An 18,527-nucleotide genomic window follows, 5' to 3' on the forward strand; every position below is an offset into this window, starting at 1 on the left:
TGATAACCATTAGCACTTGTAAGTTTGATTAGGCTTAGCGAGAATAATTTATTTCTTAATACATGTCTCTAGGCTTAGCTATACCACAGCATCTTGCCATAAAACCAAACGGAGCTTGGCTTTGTGTCCGTGGTTGCACCTCTAGCACAGACCGTTCAAAACGAAATACCTATTTACCCAATACATACATTTTATTCTTTCTGGCGCAGATTTGCGGGACGCTCTTAAAGGGGTATACACAAATGAACCATCATGAGTAAGGAACTATGAAAATACTTAAAACAAACCCTATTTAATAAACATTTGTCACAGAAAATAGATGATATGCAATATAGATCAGATGGAGGTCATTACCACCAAATAAATTAATAGGGACATTTTTGGTGTGCCGCAGAATCTTATATCCCATCAAGGTGTGCCACGGTTCAAAAAGGTTGGCAACCACTGGACTAGAGGCTCTGTAGTAGCTTATTGGTGCTTCTCTCTACCAGGCGGGGGCAGTGTTGGCAAGTCGTCTCATGCGCCTGAAAGGAAAACACATTAAATAGGTTACTATGGGAAAGGGGGATACCTTGTCAGTTTTACAACTGAATGCATTCAACTGAAATGTGTCTTCCGCATTTAACCCAACCCCTCATGTGGCAGATGGGCTGGAATAAATACAACACAGTAGAAAACATTCTTAGATGGGAAATCTGATGATGTAGGACAGTAGTTTTCATACTTATCTGACCAAATACCCTATTGCAAATTATAACTAGTTTTGCACGGATCAGTTTTCAATTGTCTGAGTGGTGCAGACAAAAATAAATGTGTCTGATTTTGAGGAAAAACCTGAATCTTGTTGTCTCTTCCTGAACATTTAATTAGTCCACTGTTAATACTACAATCCCCAAAAAATGGTGCATGTCAGCAGTCAAGTGATCAAGTTAGAGAACAATACAGAGCAAAGTACTTTCTGTCCAGAGGAAAAAAACTGTCATGATAACGCGTGTTCCATCTTAAAATTTGACTGATGACATGCACAATTATTTGGGATTGTATTAACAGCGGAATAATGAACAAAATACTAAAAACCGTTTGAGCGTAGTATTCCTTTTCTACAACAGCGGACATAGAAATGAGGAGGAGACGAGGGGGCTAGTCGGAAAGTAAGGCTATCTCAATTGGTCTTTCTGTGATTCCTCGCATCCCATCTCCTCACACGTATTGGGGGAAAAGGTTGAGGGAAGATGGAGGAAAAATGGAAAGATGAATTGAGAAGAACTAGGTTTTGAATGCCAGGCTGTCTCTCTCTCACCTGGTGTTCCTGTCCTGGTCCCTGATCTTCTTCTCCATCTCTGCATCTGTCAGGGTCTCCAGCAGAGGGCACCATGTGTCAGCGTCGCCTGTGTTGCGGATGGCAATCTCCACCGTTGGCAGGGGGTTCTCACTGCAGAAAATGACATCAGAGCGACAGGAAATGAGACGCAAAACTAGGAAGAGAGCGCCCAGGATGGGACATGCTGCAGTCATGGTGTGTTGAAGAATTGGGAGAGCTAATAAGAGGCATCTTGGAGGAGAAAAACAACATGGCCGCCCTTGTCACTCTTGTGAGTTAGTGCCATTTTGATGAGGAATAGATATACCCTTGATCCAAACAGACAAAAACATGACTTATTCAAACTTTTAAAAAAGGTTTTGGGAAATTTAGTATTTAAATTGCGTGACGATCATGTATTTTTTTTTTTTTTAACGAAGATGCCATCTTGATAAGTAAAGCACAGATTCACCACTAGCACACTTAGCCAAAGCAATGAAAACAGTCATACAGCATCCATCAATCAAACCCTGCTCGGCCCACTACGGCATTTTACATACCTGTAGTGAAAATACCTACATTTCTTTTTTTATAATCCCCACGGTATAAGGGATACTAAACTAACACATGCATTTTCAGTTTGACAAATGAAGAACTGGGAGAATAGATAAAGGCACCAGTGGAACCGTTTTGTCTGATACCTTCTGGATTTCTGATCCTCTCTCTGCATATTTACAACAATAAGCCACACAGTTTTCTGTGTTCTACTGAGCCATTTACTTTATGTTTGTATTCTTATCTTTTATTATTTCTTCTTGTTGTTGCATTGTCGAGAAAGAACCTGCAAGTAAGCATTTCATTGGACGGTGTATTCCATGTGTACCCTGTACATACAACTAATACAACTTGAACCTGTGTGTAGTGCAGTTTGTAGACCAACCAACAGTGATAACTATACTGGTCAAAAAAATAAAGGGAACACTTAAACAACACATCCTAGATCTGAATGAAAGAAATAATCTTATTAAATACTTTTTTCTTTACATAGTTGAATGTGCTGACAACAAAATCACACAAAAATAATCAATGGAAATCCAATTTATCAACCCATGGAGGTCTGGATTTGGAGTCACACTCAAAATTAAAGTGGAAAACCACACTACAGGCTGATCAAACTTTGATGTAATGTCCTTAAAACAAGTCAAAATGAGGCTCAGTAGTGTGTGTGACCTCCACGTGCCTGTATGACCTCCCTACAATGCCTGGGAATGCTCCTGGTGAGGTGGCGGATGGTCTCCTGAGGGATCTCCTCCCAGACCTGGACTAAAGCATCCGCCAACTCCTGGACAGTCTGTGGTGCAACGTGGCGTTGGTGGATGGAGCGAGACATGATGTCCCAGATGTGCTCAGTTGGATTCAGGACTGGGGAACAGGCGGGCCAGTCCATAGCATCAATGCCTTCCTCTTGCAAGAACTGCTGACACACTCCAGCCACATGAGGTCTAGCATTGTCTTGCATTAGGGGGAACCCAGGGCCAACCGCACCAGCATATGGTCTCACAAGGGGTCTGAGGGTCTCATCTCGGTACCTAATGGCAGTCAGGCTACCTCTGGCGAGCACATGGAGGGCTGTGCGGCCCCCCCAAAGAAATGCCACCCCACACCATGACTGACCCACCGCCAAACCGGTCATGCTGGAGGATGTTGCAGGCAGCAGAACGTTCTCCACGGCGTCTCCAGACTCTGTCACGTCTGTCACGTGCTCAGTGTGAACCTGCTTTCATCTGTGAAGAGCACAGGGCGCCAGTGGCGAATTTGCCAATCTTGGTGTTCTCTGGCAAATGCCAAACGTCCTGCACGGTGTTGGGCTGTAAGCACAACCCCCACCTGTGGACGTCGGGCCCTCATACCACCCTCATGGAGTCTGTTTCTGACCGTTTGAGCAGAAACATGCACATTTGTGGCCTGCTGGAGGTCATTTTGCAGGGCTCTGGCAGTGCTTCTCCTGCTCCTCCTTGCACAAAGGCGGAGGTAGCGGTCCTGTTGCTGGGTTGTTGCCCTCCTACGGCCTCCTCCACGTCTCCTGATGTACTGGCCTGTCTCCTGGTAGCGCCTCCATGCTCTGGACACTATGCTGACAGACACAGCAAACCTTGCCACAGCTCGCATTGATGTGCCATCCTGGATGAGCTGCACTACCTGAGCCACTTGTGTGGGTTGTAGACTCCGTCTCATGCTACCACTAGAGTGAAAGCACTGCCAGCATTCAAAAGTGACCAAAACATCAGCCAGGAAGCATAGGAACTGAGAAGTGGTCTGTGGTCCCCACCTGCAGAACCACTCCTTTATTGGGGGTATCTTGCTAATTGCCTATAATTTCCACCTGTTGTCTGTTCCATTTGTACAACAGCATGTGAAATTTATTGTCAATCAGTGTTGCTTCCTAAGTGGACAGTTTGATTTCACAGAAGTGTGATTGACTTGGAGTTACATTGTGTTGTTTAAGTGTTCCCTTTATTTTTTTGAGCAGTGTACATAGTTTTCCCTGACTTGGCAGAAACAGAATATCATACAACTTCATAGGCTTTTTTATTCATAATACAAGTAAAAATGGTTTCCTTTGGGTGGACAAGCCCTGCAAAGTCAAGTCAACAGATGAGAGAGAGAGATAAAGTGTAAATGTACTCAGCTTCCCAAGGCAGATCATGTCAAGAGAACGTAGTTGGTGAGGGTTTAGCTTGGGGGAGAGGGGTAGTAGTTCAAGTAATTCAAAAGCATATTGACCTGAAATCAGCCCTATAAAAAGACAGACAAGTGGGGGAAGAGAGTAGAAAATATCATTAATTTGCAATACAAAACAAAAAGGCATGTTAGAAAAACTCTCCAGTCCTCATTTACACACAATCAATGACTTGAAATGATTCAAAAGCATTGGCATTAGGGTTGGCAATCGATTACTAATTTCTCCATTTGTTATTTCAGTTCATTTCATGAAATGTCCATTGGTGAAATGGAATCGACCACCACTGTTTGATAAGCAGGTGACACACAATGGAACAGCCCATATGAACAAAACATCACAAATTAACAGAGCCAAGCTAATGCGATGAGAAACCATGCAGGGCAGAGTGGGGGAGGAACAACACACAAACAAACAGGCTGTACTGTACAGTGGTTCCTCCTTTAAAAGTTGCGTCATACTGCGGCACACCTTGCGTGCGGCCGCAGCATTCTGTGGCATGTCATTTAAATTGTCAGCCATTTTTTCTGTTACTGCAAGTTATTTCTAGTTTGACCACCAGAGGGCATACTAGAGAAGCATTTAATAGTATTCATTTTTTGTAATAACATAGTATATGGGATTTATTTTAAGAAATGTTGATTAATTAATTAGATTAATATTATGGTGTTTCTATTCAGAGAAAAACGAAATCCTCAGGGTTTCCGTTAGGATGGAATGGAAAATATGGCGCTGTACAATGTGACAGTCGGGAGTAGGCTTCAGGATTGGAGGATGCTAAATGTTTTGCCTTCATTAGACAACTTTCTTCCAATATTTCTGTAAATCATTGATATTTATTCCCATAGTAATTCGTTACAGATCCATAACTAAAATCAACATCTGCATTTTGAAAGAGTATTTCTTCATCATTATTTTATTAACTAAATGTGTTTGTTTATTAGGCTACTGTGCAGTCTACAATACATACTGTAGCAAACATGGGAAAGTGCCTAATTCCTTACATAAGGGAGAGCAGGTCATGTCTGTACTACAGAATGCAGGGCACGCGGGGGACCGGTGTTATTTCATAGTTGTGATGTCTTCACTATTATTCTACAATGTAGAAAATAGTAAAAATAAAGACAAATCCTGGAATGAGTAGGTCTGGCCAAGCTTTTGACTGGTACTTGCTTAATTAATTTGATTAATAAATATTATGGTGTTTCTATTCCATAAAAAAAGAAAAACCCTCTGGGTTTCTGTTAGAATGGAACGGAAAATATGGCGCTGTACAAAGTGACGGTCGGCAACACAGTACTGGGCTATTTAGCTAAAGAATCCCTGTGTGCGGACGGGAGACCGGGGTTCAATCCCCCGACGGGGAGGAAGGAGTGGTCTTGTCTCAGAGCAGCACGAAACGGTACTAAAATAGCTGTAGGCTTTTGCTTCTAACTTCAATTGATAAAGTGTTTTTAGCCACAATCGGACCCAACCCCAGTTAATACATTTGGGCACAGTCGATAGCGTGCTGGACTTCAGACTAGAATGTTGAGGGTTCGAAACCTGCTCCCTGCTTGTTTCATTACATTATTATGCCGGTCTCAGAGCAAATAGCCTGGATTGTTACTCTCATCTCGTTCCTCGCTCTCTTCTACGCGTCATTCAGCACGCTTGTGGGTGTGCTGGCAGGATGTACTGTTTTTTATTCTGTATATATGAATTACAAAATCATGTTTCTAGTCTATTGCATAGTTACAATGTGTAATCATTACATACATGCAGACACAGCATCATTCAAATAATGGAGCTTGATACACCTGGTATTGGATGATTGAAAAAAAAAAAAAAAAACTTGCTAGTGATTTTCGTAAATTAACTTCATGACAAAAAAGTATGCACAATCGTTTGTCTCTACATTAACTAACATATTCCTCTCAATTGTAAATGTTTTGCTTAACTCGTAATGACGTTATAACTACTTACATTTGCTTCCCCCGTAATGTTTAGTCAGCCATCTTTGCTGAAGAAAGTCACCAGGGACGGGTGGCTCGCGTCAAATTCGTCATTGGCACCACTCGATATGATTGGTCATATAAAAACCTTGGGACTCAAATCCATAATGAGTGCTCTAACTCCCCCTTGTGGTGGTCTGGAGCAATGAACCCGTGACGCTGGGTACCTCTAAGTCCCGCTGTGTAAGCTCGCTACTTTTAAAGGAGGAACCACTGTATGTCTGTCTGTGTCACTGTCTGGGAGAAAATCTGTACAACGTTAAGACATTTCAATATGTAAAACGATCGCCTGGGGACGCTAAAGGGACCGTTTTAGTGTTTAGTTGGCTGGAAACTCCCTATGAATGAAGCTTTTGTTTTGGTGGAAAAACACATGGTACCCGTGCTTGTGAATAATGGATGAAGGCTAAAGGGTGTGTGTGTGTGTGTGTGTGTGTGTGTGTGTGTGTGTCTTTGAAATTAAAATCCTTAACAGATCCCAATTTGTGAGTCATTAGGCAGGCAGCCAACTTTTAAACCCCTTCCCACACACTCTTAAGACACCACACAACACATGCCTCAACCTGACCTCATGTTCATGTCACTGTGAGATATAGTTAATCTTACAAAACACATACAGTTGTAGTTGGAAGTTTACATACACTTAGGTTGGTGTCATTAAAACTTGTTTATCAACCACTCCACACATTTCTTGTTAACAAACTATAGTTTTGGCAAGTCGGTTAGGATATCTACTTTGTGCATGACACAAGTCATTTTTCCAACAATTCTTTACAGAGATTATTTCACTTATCATTCACTGTATCACAATTCCAGTGGGTCAGAAGTTTACATACACTAAGTTGACTGTGCCTTTAAACAGCTTGGAAAATTCCCCAAAATGATGCCATGGCTTTAGAACCTTCTGATAGGCTAATTGACATCATTTGAGTCAATTGGAGGTGTACCTGTGGATGTATTTATAAAAACATGTTTTCACTTTGTCATTATGGGGTATTGTGTGTAGATGAGTGAGCAAAAAATTAATTTAATCAATTTTGAATTCAGGCTGTAACAACAAAATGTGAAATAAGTCAAGGGGCATATTAAAATCCATCACATTGGGGGAACTAAATGTGTTCTGGCCTTATTCCAGCAAATATCCATGATACTGGCAACCTTACATCTTGAGTATTTAAAATATCTATTCTACAAAACAGTATGGGGAATGCTGCATTTAGGTTGAAAAATGTGTCGTGACAAAGACCTTCCGATCAAAGAGTTGCAAAATATGTGTGCGGGTATTTCTAACTCTCCAACTCTCCATTTTGTCATTACATTGGGCAATGCATAGGATGTTAAATGTCTAAACGAGCACGTGTGTGAACTGGGAAGGTTCTGTCTGGATCCATCAGTGTCATTAGGTGTGCTCTGTGTGTCCATATATGTGTATTTAGTGTTGTTTTTGTTTGTTTGGTGTGTGTTTGTGTCTATGTTTGTGCAAATGCATATATTGCATTTATATACATGTTTTGAGCATCTGTGTTACCTGAAGGCGTACGTCCTCTGGTGCCAGCTGAGCTGGCCACGGATGCTGTAGGCAATGGTAGTAACAAACTCTCCTCCCAGGCCCAGCTCGGAGCACAGCATCAGGGCAAACGTCTCCGGAGAGTTCTCCCTCTCCGACATGTCCCACTCAAACTGGTCAACTAGGGAGATGTTCCCAACGTGGATGTTCAGCTGAGACACACACACACGTTTAAGAAATACAGTATGTATAGGAGTGATGTTATGACAAACCCTTGATTTTATTATTGAGATGCAGCCCTTGGCCTGTGCTCCTATTGCAGCAGTGAATTGTTTGTGTGTGACTGTGTATATGCCCACCTTGATGATGACCCTCTGGTCAGTCTGCTCGTCCAGGATGCTGTCTGTGGGGTAGGACTCTATCTGCTGGCGGATAGCTGAGGCGATGGCCGGGACAAAGGCCAGGGGGTTCAGGTCCAGGTCGTCACACAGGATCTCAGCAAACATCTCCGGGGTCATCAGCTTCTCTGGAAGGACGGGATAGGACGGTGAGAGGAGGCAAAGAGAGAATGAACAGGGGAGAATGTCAATGAGTGGCTTCCGATCCTCGTGTTCTTTCCTATAATCACCCTGATGTGAAAGAACAAGGCTGATGAGAGCAGGATTTTTCCTTAGTAGGCATCCATCACTTTGCTTCCATCTAACCAGTGTATTTTCAGATCAGTGCAGATGAAGCAGATGAGACTAGGATAGGAAAGAAGCCACTTTAGACTATTGAGATGTGGCTCAAAGTGCGGCTGTTGCTGTGAAGCGATTCTATAACCTTATAAGTAATCTTCAGAATAACATCCCAAACTAGAGTTTCTAACTCCAAAGCAGTCTTCCAGCCAAGGGGAATGGAGAGTGGAGTCGTACCATTCATGTTCCAGGTGAAGGCATCTCGGAGCTTCTGCCCGTCAATCTCCATGTCCAGACGAATGGGAACCAACACCTCAGCCTGAGACGCATTCTCGTGGATCACCGCCGGGTCGTGGTCGTCAAAGCTTCGCAGAGGGAAAAGGGGGAGAAGACATGGTATTAGATCATGCTACAACCTATGAAAAGTAGTAAATCATTTGTTTGTCTTCCCATCATTATTGGAGACATTTAAAGACACTTATCGTGAATACCAGGCTGTAACATCTATCCCTAATTTAGCTTCTACTCGTCTTCAGCTGGTCGTTGCTAACAAAAGATGAACCCAATAAGCGTCATTGTACACCGGTGGCCACCATTCGGAATGTATGATGAATTGATGTTTATCACATGGGAATTCTGTGTCTCTCTCTCTCTCATCAATCTATTAGCCTGGTGGTCCAGGCTGTTTTTACTTTAGCCAACTGCTTTCCGTGTTCATTAATTTGTTATGTCAACATGTGTTTGGCATGACAACGATAGAAGAGTTGGCTCCGCACATACAGAATGGGACCAGGTTGGTATCCTACACATTCTTAGTAAAGTATTTTTAGTTCTGTGTTAGACCCCAGGAAGATTAGCTGACGGCATGACCTCAGCTAATGGGCATCCTAATAGAATTCAAATTCAACAAACGGTAAATTCTATTGTCCTGCAAAATTGGGTATACAGTGAAAGATTCAGTCATCTGCCGCTCTATACGATATTTTCTGGACTAAATGTCCATCAACACTAGCATTCAGAGAGCAGCATACACAACATGCACTGTTCAACAGATCACATCTGCGCCAGAAAAGGGAGAGATGTTCACTAGCGAGGCCACACAATGGATCCTCTGCTAAAACCACAGCAAAAGGAGCAATGCTTTGAGCCAGACATGCTGACTTATGTGTTTTCAAGCTTTAAAAAAAATTATAATAATAAAGAGATGTGATTTCTAGAATTGAGTGGGCCTTTTGGAGCATCATAGGCTATACAAGGTGAAAAGGCATCACGGTGCATTCACCCACAGTTTGCGTCGCTCTTTGTTCCTTCAAATAATTAAGTTGTTTAGGCCTACATTTTTCACAAGTCAAGGGTGTCTTATTCCTAAACTAACTTTTCCACCATTAGGTAGATAAACAAGATCCAAACATCATTTAGTATGTACTTTACTTTATTATCTCAACCGTAAATCATCTAGAGAGCTTAGTTACAAACACACACAGCAACTAAACAAAGATGCCATGAAAACAAGAGATAGAGACCGTGACTGTTGAAAACATGGCAACTGCGCTTAAAAGCCTCCATCTTTCAAGGTCAGCAAAAAGTGCCCGAGTAGGCAGATCTGTTTTGATATGTTCCAGCAACACAATTAAATGCTTTTGTTATCTAGACAAGTGGGCTGTGGGAAGGGGGAGAGAGGGAAGGATGTTCTCAGACGATCATGTCAGGGGACAGTGCTTGCTTTCTGGAAGACCACCAGAAAAACACTTGATGAATGAGCAACTCGACCTAATTTAAAAACCAGAGGAGGGAGTCCCAGTGACCCTGGACGACCTCTATCTCAAGTTGTATCTCCTGACCCTCAAATAGCTTGAGAGGGTGAAACAGACTGTGACTGAACCATTCCTTCATTTTTCCCACACTAAGGATCGCCATCATGCAGTCACTGATGAAAGACGTTATGACGAGCAGAGCTGAGATTCATCCGCTAACGTGGACATCTCAGGACTTTTCCAAAGGCTCATTTTCACAAGAGAAATGTAGCAAGTACCTCGAAGCGGTCAATGAGAAAAAGAGTACAAAGCCACTTTTGCACAAGTCATCAAAAGGGCCCTTCTAACCCAGCCTGAAAAGTGCAGAGATTATTCTCAATGTAGGTCTTTCTATAAATAAATGGGGCCAATGTGTCACATTGGGATCAAAACTTCAAAATGGTTTGAAACAAAAAATATATTTTTATGCAGTTCCAAATGTGTACTTAGAGGAATATATGCAAATTGGCCCATAAGTCCACTTACAACATCATAAGCCTAGGACTATACATCCTTTAAGCAGGGTTGATACAGACATTGGCAAGTCAAATTTAAGGACTTTCAGGGAGGGACTTTTTCAAGTACTTAATTGTAATTTTCAAGGACCTCAATGTTATACAATTGTGCGGCAGGTAGCCCAGCGGTTAAGAGCATTGGGCCAGTAACCGAAATCAGAATCCCCGAGCCGACGAGGTGTAATATCTGTTGATGTGCCCTTGAGCAAGGCACCTCACCATAATTGCTCCTGTAAGTCGCTCTGGATAAGAGCATCTGCTAAATGACTAAAATGTAAGGCTTAATATAGAACCCCTCCCCCTCCAAAAATATGCAAAGTGTATTTTTTTTTAAATAAAGGCAATTACCACTAAGAATAATGCATCTTTTAGGCTTTGCCAATGCACTGATTTTCAAATTATTATTATTCTTTTTTTTTAATCTGAGCATAATATGGACTTGCCTGACTAAATAAATTGGATGCATGCATGGTGATTTCTCTGTACACTGTGTGGCAAATGCAGGCTCACATAATAAAGCCATGAATAAAAGTAGCATTAACCTCAACATCTGTTTTAATAATGAGAAAGCGACCAAAAAACATATGAAAACATGAACTCATTACCTTGATGCTTTCTCTGTTAAATCTAACAATACACTGCTGTAAATCAAGTAGACTAAAACAGATCAACATCAATTCGCTAGGGATATTAGATCCCATGTGGATCCAGTCAGAACTGTCTTCACCGACGTACTGTAACAAATGAGACACCAACATATTCTGGACAATCCTCAACACCTTTTTTTCAGCACTTGTTTTATGAAATCTAGTAAAATGTCATAAAACAATTATGTCCAATACAGAAAGTAAAAACCACTAAATAAACTCCCATTCAATTCCTACCAAACCTACCATCATCTAATGACATCTAGGCAGTTTCTACAGCGATTTGTCTGGGAATAAAAGACCACAACACAAACACTTCCCTTTAGGACCCAGATACAAAGTACAAACGTATTCCCTTGATAAGACCAGCATGAATACAAACATATTCCATGATTTAAAAAAATAAAATAAAAAAAGGTAAATGAGCTGTGATGTGCCATCACAAGAGCTGGTACTCACTTGACTGTCATTCACAAAATTCCTTCCTGGATCAGATGATGTGTGAAATTATCACAGTGTAATTAAACAGCTCGACACCAAATGTGCATCAAACAAGTATTACAAAATTATTGAAGAACCACGTTAACGAAGTATCTATTTACAGTACCAGTCAAACGTTTGGACACACCTACTCATTCAAGGGTTTTTCTTTCTATTTACTATTTTCTACATTGTAGAATAATAGTGAAGACATAAAAACAACACATATGTAATCATGAAGTAAAAAAAAGTGTCAAACAAATCAAAATATATTTAATATTTGAAATTCTTCTACAGCATTCTGCAGTGATACGCAGCATTCTGCAGCGATACCATCTGGTTTGCTCTTAGTGGGACTGTCATTTGTTTTTCAACAGGACAATGACCCAACACACCTCCAGGCTGTGTAAGGGCTATTTGACCAAGAAGGAGAGTGATGGAGTGCTGCATCAAATTACTTGGCCTCCACAATCACCCAACCTCAACCCAATTGAGATGGTTTGGGATGAGTTGAGGACCGCAGAGTGAAGGAAAAGCAGCCAACAAGTGCGCAGCATATGTGGGAACTCCTTCAAGACTGTTGGATAAGCATTCCAGTTGAAGCTGGTTGAGAGAATGCCAAGAGTGTGTAAAGCTGTCATCAAGGCAAAGGGTGGCTACTTTGAAGAATCTCAAATATATTTAGATTTGTTTAACACTTTTGGTGTACTACATGATTCCATATGTGTTATTTCATAGTTTTGATGTGTTCACTATTATTATACTATGTAGAAAATAGTTCAAATAAAGAAAAACCCTGGAATGAGTAGGTGTGTCCAAACTTTTGACTGGCACTGTAGGTTAAGTTTCAAGGTAAGGTGACTTTCGGTTAGACGCATTCTATTTTGCAATTGCAACATTTTGGGCAGATGTGTGTGCCCATGAAAACCGTTTTCACCATGTAACACGAAATGTTACGTAGTTACACTGTATTTCTGAGATCTACACTAAACAAAAATATAAACGCAACATGCAACAATTTCTAAGATTTGACTGAGTTAGTATAAGGAAATCAGTCAATTGAAATTAATTCATTAGGTCTTAATCTATGGATTTCACAACTGGGAATACAGATATGCATCTGTTGGTCACAGATCCCGCAAAAAAAGGTAGGGGCATGGATTAGAAAACCAGTCAGTATCTTGTGTGACCACCATTTGCCTCATGCAGCATGGCATCTCCTTTGCATAGAGTTGATCAGGCTGTCGATTGTGGCCTGTTGCACCACTCCTCTTCAATACCTGTGCTGGATATTTTGGTAGGAACTGGAACACACTGTTGTAAACGTTGATCCAGAGCATCTCAAACATGCTTAATGGGTGACGTGTCTGGTGAATATGCAGGCCATGGAAGAACTGGGACATTTTCAGCTTCCAGGAATTGTGTACAGTCGTGGCCAAAAGTTGAGAATGAAACAAATATTAATTTTCACAAAGTCTGCTGGCTCAGTGTCTTTAGATATTTTTGTCAGATGTTACTATGGAAGTATAATTACAAGCATTTCATAAGTGTCAAAGGCTTTTATTGACAATTACATGAAGTTGATGCAAAGAGTCAATATTTACAGTGTTGACCCTTCTTTTTCAAGACCTCTGCAATCCACCCTGGCATGCTGTCAATTAACTTCTGGGCCACATCCTGACTGATGGCAGCCCATTCTTGCATAATCAATGCTTGGAGTTTGTCAGAATGTGGGTTTTTGTTTGTCCACCCGCCTCTTGAGGATTGACCACAAGTTCTCAATGGGATTAAGGTCTGGGGAGTTTCCTGGCCATGGACCCAAAATATAAATGTTTTGTTCCCCGAGCCACTTAGCTATCACTTTTGCCTTATGGCAAGGTGCTCCATCATGCTGGAAAAGGCATTGTTCGTCACCAAACTGTTCCTGGATGGTTGGGAGAAGTTTCTCTCTGAGGATGTGTTGGTACCATTCTTTATTCATGGCTGTGTTCTTAGGCAAAATTGTGAGTGAGCCCACTCCCTTGGCTGAGAAGCAACCCCAAACATGGTCTCAGGATGCTTTACTGTTGGTATGACACAAGACTGATGGTAGAGCTCACCTTGTCTTCTCCGGACAAGCTTTTTTCCGAATGCCCCAAACAATCGGAAAGGCGATTCATCAGAGAAATTGACTTTACCCCAGTTCTCAGCAGTCCAATCCCTGTACCTTTTGCAGAATATCAGTCTGTCCATGTTTTTCCTGGAGAGAAATGGCTTCTTTGCTGCAAATTGCCATCATACAAACTGATGCAGCAGACTTTGTGAAAATTAATATTTGTGTCATTCTCAAAACTTTTGGCCACGACTGTACAGATCCTTGCAACACAGGGCCGTGCATTATCATGCTCAAACATGGAGGATGAATTCCACAACAATGGGCCTCAGGATCTTCAGGATCACGGTATCTCTGTGCATTCAAATTGCCATCGATAAAATGCAATTGAGTTCGTTGTCCGTAGCTTATGCCTGCCCATACCATAACCCACGCTTCTCTGAGGTTTCTGACAGTTTGTGCAGAAATTATTTGGTTGTGCAAACCCACAGTTTCATCAGCTTTCCGGGTGGCTGGTCTCAGATCATCCCGCAGGTGAAGAAGCCGGGTGTGGAGGTCTGGCGTGGTTACACGGGCCCACAGCTCTGGTGGACATTCCTGCAGTCAACATGCCAATTGCACGCTCCCTCAAAACAGCTGTGACATTGTGTTGTGTGACAAAACTGCACGTTTTAGAATGGCCTTTTATTGTCCCCAGCACATGTGCAATAATCATTCTGTTCAATCAGCTTTTTGATATGCCACCCCTGTCAGTTGGATGGATTAACTTGGCAAAGGAGAAATGCTCACTAACAGGGATGTAAACAAATCTGTGCACAAAATTTGAGAGAAATAAGATTGTGCATATGGAACATTTCTGGGATCTTTTATTTTAGCTCATGAAACCAACACTTTACATGTTGAGTTTATATTTTTGTTCAGTATAGTTACAAAAAAATAAATGTACGATAGCTAGATTCAGGATTCTTGTTCAATGTCTAATTTAACTGATTAATGGTTTATATATGATATAACGACAACTTGCTTTACCATAAATGCAAGGACAGAAAAGTCACACGATTTTGGACAAATCCATCAAGACACCAACCATGAGAAAGTTAAACATAGGTTTTAAATCAACTTGTGAATTTTATGGAATACATCTATGTTCCCCCTTATATCTTAAGGTAATGACATGAAACAAATTGGCAGATTATTATCAATGACTTATCAACAACTGTAACAAGTTGTCCAGCATAGGAAATCCTCACTTGTACCCTAGTTTATAGAAAGACGCATGTGTATTGCTCCATGACGAAACGGCACAGGTCTATCTATATAAAATGGCACACACGCACTCAGTGTGTGTGTGTATCAATACAGACACAGCCACTGGCCAATGTGGGTTTGCTTTCCTCACCACAGGGGGAAGGTCCTCTTCTTGTCGCGGCCCATTCGGTTGCGATTGATGGTGGTGGAGCAGGGCACAGCATCCAGGTGGTGGGAGCTGTTGGGCAGCGTGGGGACCCACTGGCTGTTCCTCTTTGCCTTCTGCTCCCTGGGATGGACAGAGAAGTACTAGGGACTTTTGACATGTGGACATATGATGAACAAAACCCATTTGGCTTAGTTCACACTAAAAAGGCTCAACTCAAATACAGCACGTCATACGGTGACACTTTCTGTACTTTGAAAGTTTTATATCTTGAAAAAATGATGCTGATATTCAAAACATTTTGGGACTGTATCAACAGTGGACGAATGAAACAAATACCAAAATATAGTTTTTAAGTGGAATTTCTGTTTTGGCATCCATACTCCCGAAATTTGGTATGAATCATATTGTCATGCACTAGCAGCACTCGGTTCTTTCCTAATGCAGAAGACTATATGGTGAGATAAGAGGGAGGCATTACCTGAGGTACGCCGGTGGCTCTGTGCTTATGGAAACCGCTTTGTACTTCTCATCATTCCCCTCAAAGATCTCTTCACATTCGGACGCCTTCAGCAGAGTCACACTTGTGGCTAAAAGTTGTGTTGTGTTAATAATATCCTAGAGTGCTACTTGCTGCCTGGACTTATACATTTTTACATTTTAGTCATTTAGCAGACGCTCTTATCCAGAGCGACTTACAGTAGTGAATGCATACATTTCATACATTTTTTCTCCGTACTGGTCCCTCGTGGGAATCGAACCCACAACCCTGGCGTTGCAAACACCATGCTCTACCAACTGAGCCACACGGGACCAAGTGGCTGTGTGAAAAACAATAAGACAGTTTTCATAAGATAATGTGTCTGACAAGAGTGTATCACTCACCGTGTGATGATGCTACAATCTTCTTCCTTTCCTCTACTGTGGCTAACCTCCTCCAGAGTGATGGGTACCTTTTATACAGAGAGCCCCTGAACATACGGAGGTAGTTTCCAACCTGAGAGCAAGGAAGAGTTTTTTTTTTTGCGTTAACAGAGTATAGGGCCCAGACAGTCCAGAAACAACCCCAAGACCCTACACTTCATGTAGCTCCCTGTTCACCTACCACTGCTTGGCCGTGCACGACTCCAACACCATCATCACGTTTGCTGACGACACGACGGTGGTAGGACTGATCACTGGTGACGATGAGACAGCCTACAGAAGGGTTTCCCAAACTAGGAGTCGCAACCCCATGAGGGGGTCACCTGACTTGAAAACGGGGTGAGGAGACAATTTTTGCACTTGGTTCATAGAACTTGGTTCATAGAACCGGGGTTACGTCAGAAACCTCCAATAGCCGTTAGATGTGGTTGTAATAAACAGACCGGTTTCTGTTTTCTTCCTACAAATGTGGCTCTATCTTTTGAAAGGTTTAAGCTACAAAGTATTATGACCCCATCACTGAAAGATACGACTCTCTGGAACACGTTATGTACATACTGTTTCCCTCTACTCTGCCCACAAGCCATTAGAACCGAGTGGACAAGACCAGGCACTAAATCAGACTGGTGGATAAAAATATCATCAACGATCATAAAACATTATTGCCTGAACATTATTCTGAACTTCTAAATACCTTTCCGATGCATGTTAGTCACTTCAAACCATACTGTCTTCAGATTGAAATATTGTAAAAAAATACAGTCAGACTGATTTGTAATAGACTGTCATAGCCCAAATTACAAAAGTAAATATTGGCCATTGATTACCCACATTTTTTCACATGGGTGGATGGGGGGGGTCACCCCAAAAAATGATATCAAAACAGGGTCGCAGGCCAAAAAAGTTTGGGAACCCTTGGCCTACAGGGAGGAAGTCAGTGACCTGGTCAACAACCTCTCCTTCAACCTCAGAAAGGCCAAGGAGCTTATCGCGGACAACAGGAAACAGGGGGCGAGCACGCCTCCATCCACATCGGGTTGAGAGCTTCAAGTTCCTCGGTGCCCAAATCACTTAGGTACTTATTAAAATGGTCCACACACAGTCATGAAGAAGGCGAGACCGCACCTCTTCCCCCCTCAGGAGGTTGAAAGGATTTGGCATGGGCCCTCAAAGAGTTCTACAGCTGCACCATTGAGAGCATAATTGACTGGCTGCATCATTGCTTGGTAATGGCAACTGCACCCCTTCAATCACATGGCAATACAGGGGGTGGTGTGGACAGCCTAGTAAATCACTGGAGCCGAGCTCCCTGCCATCAGGACCTTTTATTTTAGCACTGACTACGCACACTTAATTTGCTCACACACACAAACATAATATACGCTGCTGTCTGTTTCCTATAGCCTGATGCCTAGTCACCTTACCTCTGCACATGCCTACCTCTACCACGCCAGTATCCCTGCACAATGTAAATATGGTATTGGCACTGACTCTGTACAGCTTACTTACTTTCTCGTGTTCGTCCCTTTCATATTTGTCGTGTGTTTTTGTTAGAAACACCCAGCGCACAACTCCAGACCACACAGACACAACAATAACTGACTTGGCTAACGTTAGCTAGCAAGCCGTTTGTCCACATTGACATTGCATGGGCCAATAGTACGCTCACTTGATTTTGTGCTTATTACTACAATAGACAGCGTAGACGACACTCTAATTGCATGAGAGCGTGACGGTGCTGGAGAACTAGACAGACATGATTCATTCTGCATAGCGCGATGTTTTGCTAGCTATGAGATGTAGTTAGCTTTCATGACAAACAACAATGGCGCAGGCTGATGATGGCCAAAATGCTGTCTGCGCTGTATTGCTAGATAAATATTTCTCATACACACCTCTGATCCAACCATGTAGAAGTCTCCATCTTGCTCTAGCTGCAATTTAATCGGCTTCTGGCCAAAGGTTTTGCTTAACGCCATTTTTACAATAGCTAGCTAAGTAGCTAACAGTAACAAAGCTACACAACGCATGCTCAAACCGCCGAGTTCAAAAGTGTCACTTCTGTGCGCAAAACAGTGTAATACAATTTCAGACAAACGTTTTCTTACTGTATCATGTGTCACTTCTGTGGAGTGTTGTTGGTGGTCTAATAAAACATGTGCAGCTGAGCATTTGTTAAAGTGTCAGCTTACTCTTTGGGCGATTGTCAATTTGGGACAGTTTTGCTTATATCAATAATTCCTCCAATAATAATTGAATTTATTTGGATCAATATTCCTCATATTTCCCCCTCAAACTACCCCACCCCTTACATTTCTTCCCTGTCTACTGTACTCTTGCGAAAAGGTAAAAGGTAGGTCAGGTAAAATTCTCCTGAACAAATTCTAAGATTTTGGATTAGAAGTTTAATAGTCACATGTACAGGTTTGAAGGTGTAAATCTTA

At 41.9% G+C, this 18,527-nt stretch overlaps 1 protein-coding gene across 3 annotated transcripts; it reads right to left on the reverse strand.

Annotated features, from left to right (window-relative positions):
• Nucleotides 1-273: 273 nt before the first annotated feature.
• smarcb1b (SWI/SNF related BAF chromatin remodeling complex subunit B1b) lies at nucleotides 274-18,299 on the reverse strand. 3 transcript variants are annotated; one of them, XM_082958052.1, is made up of 9 exons: nucleotides 18,192-18,299; nucleotides 16,045-16,156; nucleotides 15,641-15,749; nucleotides 15,145-15,282; nucleotides 8,456-8,583; nucleotides 7,901-8,067; nucleotides 7,563-7,753; nucleotides 1,301-1,432; nucleotides 274-524 (listed from the first exon to the last, which is right to left on the reverse strand). In XM_082958052.1, exons 2-9 carry the CDS (start codon nucleotides 16,136-16,138, stop codon nucleotides 485-487), a joined length of 999 nt encoding a protein of 332 aa, XP_082814178.1. In that variant the 5' UTR covers nucleotides 16,139-16,156; nucleotides 18,192-18,299; the 3' UTR covers nucleotides 274-484. The 3 variants fall into 3 exon arrangements, with proteins under 3 accessions (XP_082814178.1, XP_013983334.3, XP_082814179.1); XM_014127859.3 differs by lacking the exon at nucleotides 18,192-18,299 and adding an exon at nucleotides 17,979-18,145; XM_082958053.1 differs by lacking the exons at nucleotides 274-524; nucleotides 1,301-1,432; nucleotides 18,192-18,299 and adding exons at nucleotides 3,793-4,096; nucleotides 17,979-18,145.
• Nucleotides 18,300-18,527: the final 228 nt, after the last annotated feature.

The sequence above is a fragment of the Salmo salar genome, chromosome 11 (assembly GCF_965601325.2).
Source record: "Salmo salar chromosome 11, fSalSal1, whole genome shotgun sequence".
Classification (NCBI taxonomy): Eukaryota; Metazoa; Chordata; class Actinopteri; order Salmoniformes; family Salmonidae; genus Salmo; species Salmo salar.

What these genes read in the sequence shown, in the direction of transcription:
- smarcb1b (XM_014127859.3), bottom strand. Translation starts at nt 18,062, where the DNA reads ATGGCGTTAAGCAAAACCTTTGGCCAGAAGCCGATTAAATTGCAGCTA. An exon ending in TCTACATGGTTGGATCAGAG is followed by an intron (nt 16,157 to 17,978) that starts GTGTGTATGAGA and finishes CCTTGCTCTCAG; the next exon opens with GTTGGAAACTACCTCCGTAT. An exon ending in CTTCACCTGGAACATGAATG is followed by an intron (nt 8,068 to 8,455) that starts GTACGACTCCAC and finishes CCGTCCTTCCAG; the next exon opens with AGAAGCTGATGACCCCGGAG.